At 38.7% G+C, this 11,344-nt stretch overlaps 1 protein-coding gene and 1 long non-coding RNA gene across 2 annotated transcripts; one reads left to right on the top strand and one right to left on the bottom strand.

The window, feature by feature from the left end:
- Positions 1-7,071: 7,071 nt before the first annotated feature.
- On the bottom strand, positions 7,072-8,607 carry LOC134226127 (cleavage stimulation factor subunit 1). The gene is made up of 2 exons (XM_062706701.1): positions 8,437-8,607; positions 7,072-8,377 (listed from the first exon to the last, which is right to left on the bottom strand). Exons 1-2 carry the CDS (start codon positions 8,511-8,513, stop codon positions 7,171-7,173), a joined length of 1,284 nt encoding a protein of 427 aa, XP_062562685.1. The 5' UTR covers positions 8,514-8,607; the 3' UTR covers positions 7,072-7,170.
- Positions 8,608-8,973: 366 nt separating this feature from the next.
- LOC134223792 (uncharacterized) lies at positions 8,974-9,866 on the top strand. Its single transcript, XR_009982720.1, has 3 exons — positions 8,974-9,302; positions 9,397-9,525; positions 9,591-9,866. It is a non-coding gene; the product is annotated as an uncharacterized LOC134223792 (long non-coding RNA).
- The last annotated feature ends 1,478 nt before the right edge of the window (positions 9,867-11,344 follow it).

Raw genomic sequence — 11,344 nt, 5'->3', positions numbered from 1 at the left:
TGCTGTTTACATTTTTCATCATCCACTAATACGCTTGCATTTGGTCTTCTTCCTCACCTTCTATCTATTCTCATTGCTCGATTCTTAAGCCCGCAGTCCACTGTTTGTCATGACAAATATTTGTCAAGTTGATCCGGACATCTATCAAACCGATTAGAAATCGACATGGATATCAGGCTGACTTGACAAATATTTGTCATTATGACAAACAGTGTACTGATAGCTTTATGGGGAGATAGCGTTGCGGCGTTTCCCAAGGTGCGGTTGTTCCTTTCCAATGTGAAACGCCGCGTGGAATCTTGTGCAAATGCGCTTTTGGAAACATTACAACAGCCGCGCGGTGTATCGTATTGACAGCACCCTACAATATATTAGGGTAAAATGCCCGATAGTGGACCTCCTTGTAGCGGAATTTAGCTCTTTCTGTCATAAGGAGTAGAAATTTTCAACATATTAATTCTGCTTGATATCTACTACCAAGTTCTGCATCTCCTCTTCACGATACATGCATAAAACACTCAAATACACGACGTTCTTAGTTGAAATTATTATAATAGGAAATATATATATATATATATAAAAATAATAACATAAGAAATAATAGGAAATTGCTTCCCTATAGTCGACACTTCATATGATTTTTATGTTCCGTTTTGGGACGTTCTTCTTCCCACAATATTTCTATAATGGACACTCTTGTGTTTATTTTTTATTGAAATGTAAAAAATCGTCTAATTTTACTTTCCATAGCATTTCCATTTCCATTGCATGCAATCAAATCAGGACTGTAAGGCGAGAGACTTTTTTCGCAAGCTGTCATGATAGAGAACTGATTCGGGAAGCTACATGATAAATTTCTTTTAGAAAGCTCAAAACGTGGGGAGCACTCACACTAAAATTATTTCACAGATTTTGATGAATTTTGCTTCAATTCACCGAAATCTCAACAGCAGATTTGTTCGCTAATTACTTCACCAAAATTTCGGCGATTTTCCTTTTGTTCAACTGTCAAAACCACCGAAAATCTGTAAAAATGTTCACCGAACAGTTCTGCTGTTGAGATTTCGGTGAAATTTCACAGAAATCTGCGATTTATTTTAAGGCTCTGTCTCATTTGGAGAATTAAACTTAAAAGTGACAGTTCGAAAATTAGCAAATAACCCAATCATAAGAATGGTTGGTGCTACCCAGCAATTCCAATAAGACATCGATGCAAAATGATTCGATATCTGTCAAAAGTAATCTCGCTCTGCGAGCAGGGTTATTTGATAATTATTGAAATGTCACTTTTAATTTTAATTTCAGTTTAATTCTCCAAATGAGACAGACCCTCAGTGTGCTGGCTCTGATTATGCACTTCAACTTGTTCTACACAGCTGTGCAGTAACCAACACGAAATGAGCGAAAACAAAGCGAGAATCACAAATTGTGATTCACAATACCGTGGACCCCCGGTAATATGACCGCTTTTAATCTGAACACTTTTTAATTTGAACCCCGTTCGTTTGAACATCGTTCAAATTAAAAATGGTTCAAACGTCATTTAACACGTGGAATCGAGAAAAGAAAAATGGAACATCGTGAAACGGAATGCAGAATCAAAACAAACCAGCCAAGAGAGCAGCCAGAAACCAGTTTTTCTGATGCAAATAGAGTAACCAGAAGTTCAAATTAAAAATGAACCCCGTTAATTTGAATGAGGTACCGTTCAAATTATCGGGGGTCCACGGTATGTCCAAACATATTTACCACCCCCAATTTAAACATTTTTATTAATAATAATATCATAAATAATGTACACACTTAATTTTTTTACCGGGATCTCAGCAAAATGTTGAGCTTTTACCGAGATTCGCACAGCCGTGCCCCAGCCTCGGCCCCAGCAAACATGTTTTTTGCCGAGATTTCTGTCAAAATTGCTGAAAATCAGCAATTATTTTGCCAAAAATCAGCTATCAAACGCCTTTTTTGCTGAAATATTTATCAGATTGCGTTGCGTTGAAATAATTTTGATCGAAAATTAGTCATTCAGACGTAAATTTGCAAATGGGGCAAGATGGGTCAGCACATACTAAAGGACATAGTTCGCATTCAAAACATTTTCCATTGCTGATTGAATCTTGTTTTAGCATAATATTGTTAATTTGTAAAATGTATAATTTTTGTCTTTAAGGCTTTGTTCCAATTGGAGAATTAAACTTAAAAGTGACAATTCGGAAATTAAAATATCACCCGGAGATACGAATGGCTGGTGCTACCCAGCAATACCAATAAAACATCGATCAAAAATGATTCGATATCTGTCAAAAATAATCTTGCTCTGCGAGCAGGGTTATTTGAAAATTTTTGTACTGTCACTTTCAAGTTTAATTTGATTTTAATTCGCGAATCGGACCAAAGCCTAAGAAAGCAAAAAGGATGGATGTTTTTCATAAAAAATTGAGACGTTTTTAAATGTCATCCAAAGCTTTTTTTTTATTTAATAATTTTTTGTGTAATTTAATATTAGATTAGGTGACACATCTTACCCCGGCATTTTTTGATTGACAGAAAAATTGATTTCTACTTTAATGACTCAAAAGGAAATAAAAAGTTGAATTTTTGGCTTACAGATTATGAGCTATTTGTTGAAATGTTGAATTAAGATGTTTCTGTTTTGAGTCATTCAGGGATCGACCTATCTGGCCTTATCCTACTTTTGACGTAGGACTACGTCTGTGTTTTCTACAGTCGGGATTCGCTGGTTGGGATCTTAATACTTGGGTCACTTTTTAGTTGGACCTCCGCTGGTTGGCCCATGGCCCAACTAAAAAGCAACCGTACGTCAAAATTCAATGTAAACACGGAAAACGGGATTGGGCGTCACTGGACATCATTTGTGATGTTCAAGTCGAAATACACGTGTTCAAATGGCTGTCAGTTGACCCAACTAAAAAACCGAATTCGTTAGTTGGGCCGAGGTCGTGGCCCAACCAGCGAATCACGACTGTATATTGGGGTGCACTTTACGATTGCGAAAATCGGGGACCGTCACGAAAATATGATAGACTTTAAACTTTAATATCTAAGCTGTTTCTCGATGGATTTTCAATTTTTTGGACCATTCGATAAAGGATGAGTCAACGCTTCTTTGTATTTATATGAAAATACTGAATTTTTAATACTTATTATCGAAAATTGATAAAAAGTTTAGAAATAGGTCAACCAACCAATCACGTACCGTACATGCATCACTAGCACAGACATAAAAAATGAATCACTTGCGGGTTTGGATCTAATCCTCAGTTTGAACAAGATTTTACGCAGAGCAGACGCATCAAAGCGATCGCAGCGGAGCGGACACAGCATCACGGAGGCGCTAATGACATTTTTAAAGGAAATCCATCGCATTGGTGGTGGTGCTCGATGTGTTGCTGCAGATCATCCAACCTCAACGAACCAGAATTTCATATGAAGAAAAGGTTGACCATAAAAATAGCACTGTGGCGATCCCGCACCGCCAGTGCCGATGCTGAAATTTTTTTACAAGATGTGGTGTCAGTTAGTTGGAAAGGAACATTGGGAAAAGAAAATTGGTTCTTCTCAGGACCAACATTTTACGAAAAGAAAGAGTTAATTGCGAAAATGGACTGTTTCGGTGGCATCGGATTTGACGTGGTAGTTTGGTTGCTGTTAGTGATTCCATCCATTCAAATTCACTACATCATCTTCCTCCGACGCGCTATCAAATTATCTATTTACGATTGAGTTTTGCACTTTGAAGAAAATTTATTTCGGATAGTCGGATCAACCTTCTTTTGTATAAAATCAATGAAGACGCCATCTCAGTTGAAACTTTCTACAGCAACCACCCATCGGTGAACGTCGCTCGGGCAGACAGATGGCAAGAGATAATAATTGGTAATATGGAGAAACTTCGTCTTGAGTGAAATTTCTGCTGTTATTCCTCGTAACAATACACATCTAAGATAAACTACATCTCATAACCAAATTCAGAATCGAGAAAATTTCATAGGATTCTTAGAATTTATCATTCTCCGAACGGTCCGTTGTCTGCGAAATCCCGATCGAAATGGCTCGCGCGCGCCGAAAAGCAGCTTTCTTATATCTAATGAAGTAATTCCATTCATTAACCATTATGAGTGTACATTATATTTACACCCATATCAGATCACAAAGGGCGGGGCTAACGGGCTTAATTTATTAAATACATGAAAGCTGCTATTCATGCGCGAGCCATTTTGATTGGGATTCTGAAGAGAGCGGTTCGACATTCAATGCAACGGAGCGGACACAGCAGCACGAAGTGGGTGGCAATGCTGAAAATTTATATCAACTTTTGGAGGCTTAGCGAAAAATTACCAAGTGGCGGTCGGACAGTTGCAACGCAAAGTGTCGACAAGTGATTGGATGCAGTTAGTTATTGGACAGAAGGCGCATTGGGAAAAGAAAATTGGTTCTTCTCAGGACCAACATTTTATGAAAAGAAAGAGTTGATTGCGAAAATGGACTGTTTAGGTGGCATCGGGTTTGGCGTGGTAGAGATTCCATCCATTCAAATTTACTGCATCATCTCCCTCCGACGCGCTATCAAATTCGCTATTTACCATTGAGTTTTGTACTTGAAAGAAAGTTTATTTCAGATAGTCGGATCAACCTTCTTTTGTATAAAATCAATGAAGACGCCACCTCTGTGGAAACTATCTACAGCAACTTCCCATCGGTGAACGTCGCTCGGACAGACAGATGCCAAGAGATAATGTTTGGTAATATGAAGAAACTTCGTCTTGAGTCAAATTTATGTTGTTACTCTTCACAACAATACGCATCTTAGATAACCAACAGCTCATAACCAAATTCAGAATCTTGCGAGAAAATTTCATAAGATTCTTAGAATTTGTCGTTTTCCGAAAGGTCCGTTGTCTGCTGCGGAATCCCGATCAAAATGTCTCGCGCGCGTCAAAAAGCAGCTTTCTTATATCTAATGAAGTAATTCCATTAGCCCCGCCCCTTCATTAATCGTTATGAGTGCACATTTTATTTACACCCACACACTTAACTCATTTCACCGTATTCGGTAAATTTTACCGAAATCTCAACAGCTGAACTGTTCGGTAATCTATTTTACAGATTTTTTGTAATTTTTTCCATTGCTCAACTGTCAAAATCACCGAAAATCAGTTAAATTATTTACCGAACAGTTCTGCTGTTGAGATTTCGGTAAAATTTTACCGAATTCGGCGATTTATTTTAAGTGTGCATATTAGATCAAAAAAGGGCGGGGCTAACGGGCTTAATTTATTAAATACAAGAAAGCTGCTGTTCGGCGCGCGCGAGCCGTTTTGATCGGGATTCGGTTCGACATTCGATGTAGCGGAGCGGACACAGCAGCACGAAAGCGGTCGGCGGTCGGACAATTGCAACGCAAGGTGCTGTCAAGCGTTTGTATGCTGTTAGTTATTGGAAAGACGCTTTGGGAAAAGAAAATTGGTTCTTCTCAGGACCAGCATTCTATGGAAAGAAAGAGTTAATTGCGAAAATGGATTGTTTCGGCGGCATCGGGTTTAGCGTGGTAGCTTGGTTGCTGTTAGTGATTCCACCCGTTCAAATTAATTGCATAATCTCCCTCCGCCGCGCTATCAAATTTGCTAGTTACGATTGAGTTTTGCACTTTAAAGAAAATTCATATCGGATTGTCGGATCAACCTTCTTTTGTATGTCTAAAGACCTTTTTGAAGGAAACCATCCTCAAAAATGGCCGAAATAAAGGAGAAATAAGCAGAATCAGAAGTGGCGGAAACCAAACACAAATATATTTATATGCAACGTTAGGTCTTCGCCCGCGATGTAAGCGTTCGTGGCAAAGTAAGGATTGTGATGTCCCCGACTGAAAGCCAGTCGAGTGGCTTCAGCGGCCAATGAGTCATGTTAATTCCACGGTTAGAGACTCAAAGTCCATCCAACTAGGAACAACTATTCGACTTCTTGATTCAGTTGGCCTCCGAGCAGTTTGTTCAATGTTTATAAAACGACACAAATTATTATGGCAAATACTATCAATTTCGAATAGCTACGTAGTCCTACGTCACCTTTGCGTACAACCCGATTGGGCTGCACCTTTGAGTTTTTATATATCAAGCATAATTTTTCATAACGACGTATGTAACAAAAGTAAACAAAACGGGGTTTTTAATACAACGTGACAATCACACGCGGCTTTATATAATACGCATCGATTTTACTGATTTCAGATCTTAAAATTCTTTAATTCAATCTTTTTGCGAATCGACGTATGTAAAAATTTCTATTTTTGAAGTCTCACTGTTACATACGTCGCTTTAACATATGGGAATTAAGAGCGACCTATGTAACAAAAAAATCAAAACAAAACAAAACTGCAGTTGCGTCAATCGTGCACTATGGAAAACCGACCAATGTACACCGACATACGTGTAGCATACCGGTGTATGTATAATTTTATCGTTTTTCACAATGAATTTGAATGAACTAAGCTTTACTGTGAAGCACGCTTATTACGTGTCTTGTAATGATGCATGCCAGCGGAAAAAAGTATTGAAAAAAGATTTAGTTTTAAAACAGTTTTAGAAAAAGTTTTGCCAACTTTCTGCAAAGGATTTCTCGAATCCTCATATTTGTTACATACGTCGTTATGAAAAATTATGCTTGATATATTTTTAAAACCTTTTTTTTTTGTTTTACCAAAATTAAATGTTTTTTTTAATCTAGCACTGACCTTATGGGAGTATCCAAAAATTATTCGGTAACTTCGCAGTAGCATGATGATCACACTCGCGCACTGGCCTAACTCCAACTGTACTGAATTATCACGCCCCAAAAACCCACTACGGCGCAATTTTCCAAACAATTAATACCTACTTATGATAGATTAACTGCCGCTAACTGCAAATCAGAATTTTCTGTATATCGCATCCATATACAGATAGGACTAACTTGCGGTTAGCGGCAGTTCACCTCTATAACAAACTTAGTTAGGGACATTCAATACTCAAGGTAAGAACCCACGCGGATAGGTGATATCATATTACCAACTTTCCTTTGTCAGTTCACATATAGCTGGTCTTTATTTCAGTTGGTAAAAATACCTACATCAAAAACATGAAATGCAACACCATCGTCCCCGTTCTGTGTTCAGTGCGAATTTGATCTTCTAACCCAGAATCGTGCCCTGTAGTCATCGGAGCACGTCAAGAATGCTGGATGAGTCGGTGAGTGGACTATGAAGCGCACTGCACCGTTGTGACCCAACGACATCAGATGGCAACGTGATGCGTTGCGGGAGTTCCAAGAGCAGAGCGATGTGGTCACTTCATCAGGGAAAAGCACATAATCTTCGGTATGGTTAAACACAGCTTGCGTCTGATGTTCCTGTTTGCCGGTGGTTCCTGCTCCGGTGTAGGCAATCAGACACCGACTGGTGCTGAGTTCCCACAACTTTACCAGCGAGTCTTCTCCTGAGGAAAGAAGGTACTTCCCATTGCGGGTGAATACAACGGAACAGATTTCCGAACCGTCGTGAGCTTGAGCGAAAGTGTTGATGCAACGCCCGCTAACTCCGTCCCATAGCTTGATCGAACCATCCATACTACCGGTGGCATAAACCTTGGCGTTTGCTGCATATCGCACGCAAGTGATCGATTCCGTATGTTGTTGGGACGGAATCGCGCTCACAAAACACTGACCCGTTTGAACGTCATAGACTCGCAAAACATGATGGTCAGTCCCTACGGCCATGTAGTCTCCTGTAGGATGGAATGCCAAGCAGCGAACTGGTACACAATCGCCTAACACTCGATAGGCCTTCTTGACGGAAGCCTTTGAGATATCGAACAGTTTAACGGTGTGATCGCGTGAAGCGGAAGCCAAAATTTGATCCTTCGGGTGGAACTCCAAATAAGAAACCTCGTCAGTATGATCATACAGTGTCCTTATTACAGGATGACCTTGCTGCTCCCGACCTGGTTCCTGCTCATCCGGAGCTGATTTAGCCAACATTCTATCCACATCCAGGATTTTAATACTGGCATCGACACTACCCGTGGCCACTAGCTGACCATCATAGCTGAAACATCCGGCACGGCATGCGGCCTTGTGTGACGTGACGTAAGCGGTCTCGTAGGAAGCCGGTTCTGGTGCCAGCGCACTGCTTTCGATTTCGAACTCCAAATCCAACCCAGACGTGACTTCGTCGAACACATTCGTCGGTTTAGTGGAATCGATTTGGCACGCTTGACGAAAGATGTTCAGTAAGCGATCGCTCGGTGGGCACGGCGGATCTGCCCGGACCAAGCCGGTTAGCTCGACTGCAACTTGGTGGTGCCCATCGTAGAAGAGCTGACTATAGAATCATAAAGATTAGCATATTTTTGAGGGTTAAAAACAATCGGAGTTAAATACCTGATCATCATACGGTAAAGCAGCTCTCTACATTTAACCACATTTTTAGGGTCCACAAAATCCGCGTCGTTCAACATTTTGTTAGATTATTTAGCGGCTTACTTCAGAGATAAAAAGCAAGATCGAACACAAACACTCGGACTGCAGCGCAAATTTGTTTTCAAAAAAGCGTTATGTCAAAGTCTGCCAGGGTCGAATTTTGTTGGTGATGTCGAATTTGTCATGCGATCTTTTTGGAAGTCGGTACAACGACTGATACCGATTTTCACGCACACGGAAAAATTAAACATTAATGGGTCTTTTTTTCTATACTGTGCAATTTACCCATTTTCTAAAGTTCAGTAGCATTTTGACATTATTGTTTTATCAATGAAAATAGACACTATTAAAATTAAAATAGATCTACACCCGATTCTTTTTTTACACGGGGGATGCCGTGTTTTCGGTTTAAAATTTGAAAATCCTTCACGTAAAAAAAACAATGTTGTTTATTATTAATATTTCTAATACTTTTTTGCCAAAGCAGGTGCCTACACACAGAAAACAAAAATTGTTTTATTAAATCAGTTCGACTTTACATTTAAAAAGTACAAATAAGTCTTCATATTAAAAGTTTAATTTTTACTGTAAAAGTCGTTTTTTTAATTAAAAAGTATCCTTTTTTGGTTTACAGTGTAGATTTAAAAGTATTTTCTTTCACCGTAATAATTATTCAAATGTCAAATTGGAACGAAAATTCCAAAAACAAACAAACAAAATAAAATTTATCGATGATCAGTTCACAACAAGACAACAGTCAACTGAGCCAGATCAGCTTTCCACAGATTTATATCAAAATTTGATAAAATAATGACGCCAAAGAGAAGGTAAGTTACGTTATACATATTTAGGAAAACTTCAAAATGTGAGCAAGCGAAATTGATGCGATAAACCCAAACTTTTCATTTTCCTTCAATCCAGGGAACGCCACCATAAAAACAATGAGCGACATGGCGGTTTTTCATTTCAACTTCCGAAGCGGAGCTAATTCATGCAACCTAATCCACACTATACGTTTCAAGCGGAAGTCCCGAGGGAAGGCCTGTACAAGTAAGTATTCAAGCAGGCTTCAGAATTATTCAGACATAAAATTCTTCTGTTTCCTTTTTTCCCAGATTTAATAAGACCAGTTACGTGGAGAACCATCGTTCTTGATTTCATCTGAAATAATAAGCATGCCAATTAAATGAGCCTACGAAGGAATGAATACGATCCATTCTGCTTGTTCGGATGATCTGAATGAACTTGCGGCAGCATGAATCGTCTCGAGTTTATGTGGCCCATAATTGTTTGTTATTACGGTTATTACTCAAACATTCAAAACTCGAGTATAAAGAATACTATCATTTCAGTTTAATTAGTCTGCTATAATGAAATATAAAGAAAAACTACGACGTTTACAGTTTATTCAATATTAAAACCCAAATTTATCCCCAAGTGGTGATTATGCCTTTCTCGATTCGATATGTTGGATTCGAATTAATGTTGTAAATGCTGTGCTAATTGCCTACATCTTGGCGGTTAAAATATTTGATGCAACTCTATCACGCTGCTTATAAATTACTCAATAATTGAGTAATTTTAAGCAATTATTATGAGAGTAATGGATTGCGTCATGGCTAAATTGATTACTGACTTAAAGTGTGCATGTAAACAGCGTATTTGTTAAAAGAAAAATAGAAATATTATTCAAATCGAATGAGTTATTAGCAAACAAAAACAATAGTGTCCAACTAGGAAAGTTTCTCCGTCGAATGAAACTAGTTGCACTCGAATCGGTCAAGTCCTTCTATATGAAACGTGTTTAACAATAAAAAATTCCCGGGGCTACACACACACACACACACACACACAGTCAGACATGTGCTCACCCAAGTAACACCAAGCATTACAATATTGCACATATATCAATCACAAATCGGCATGCTAAATGCTAATTGCATTAGATCTGTTTCAACGATGTGTTGTTGCATTTATTTATCAACTGTCAGACAACGATACTCTAAATCAGCAGTACGAATGCAGCGATGCATTACTGGTGCTTTATTTCAACATGCCAAAGCAATGAACCATTAATTCGGTCTTATAATTGCCCTTTTCCACTTTAAGTCAACTTTTGGGGCTGTGTTTTTTACAAGCATATATAGCTTCATGGTTACTTGGGCAGTTTTTCGAGCTGAGTCGATTGGTATATAACACTATGGCAGGAACTAATAACCGGGACGTGAGTGTCCCGAAGAACCGATTAAAAATTCATGCAACCCAGAAGAGCTGACGAGACCAGCACCGCCAGAGGCGCTAGTGTATTTTACTCATATTTTGGTTAACTTATTTGAAAGTGTTTCGAGAAGTGTAAACTTTTTTGCTGTGAGTTTTGACATTTATTCTTAACCTCAATCTTTGTTTGTTTTATTTTCCTGAGACTCGCTAACTGGTTTCGAAGTTCGATCAATTTCTTAAATAATTGTTATTTATATTTCTATAACATCTTTATTTAAAAACGACTGATTACAAACTTAACAAATTTTCACAGATAATTCGTTATATATCATATAACTATATGGTAATATAAGTTATGGGTAACTATTGATAGTAACCATCGACAACTGTGTCAGTGGCTAACATTTGCTCATTTCCAATTTCCAGAACATATATAGCTCGAATCTAGAAGGCATCCTGATCACTCTCTGCGGTCGGACCAATAGTGGTTCTGGTTCTGGAATGGAATCTTCTGGTGATTATACGTCTTCTCCATTCTGCATGAATGCAGGTTGTGGAATCTCTGTGCTTGAACGAGCTCGCTTGGACCTGATTCGATTTGCTGATTGGGATCCTCGGATATAACCGAACAGGGTGTGGCTCATGCTCG

The sequence above is a fragment of the Armigeres subalbatus genome, chromosome 3, assembly GCF_024139115.2.
Source record: "Armigeres subalbatus isolate Guangzhou_Male chromosome 3, GZ_Asu_2, whole genome shotgun sequence".
Lineage (NCBI taxonomy): Eukaryota > Metazoa > Arthropoda > Insecta > Diptera > Culicidae > Armigeres > Armigeres subalbatus.
The sequence above is the reverse complement of the archived record's forward strand: the minus strand, read 5'-3'. Positions and strand labels throughout refer to the sequence as shown.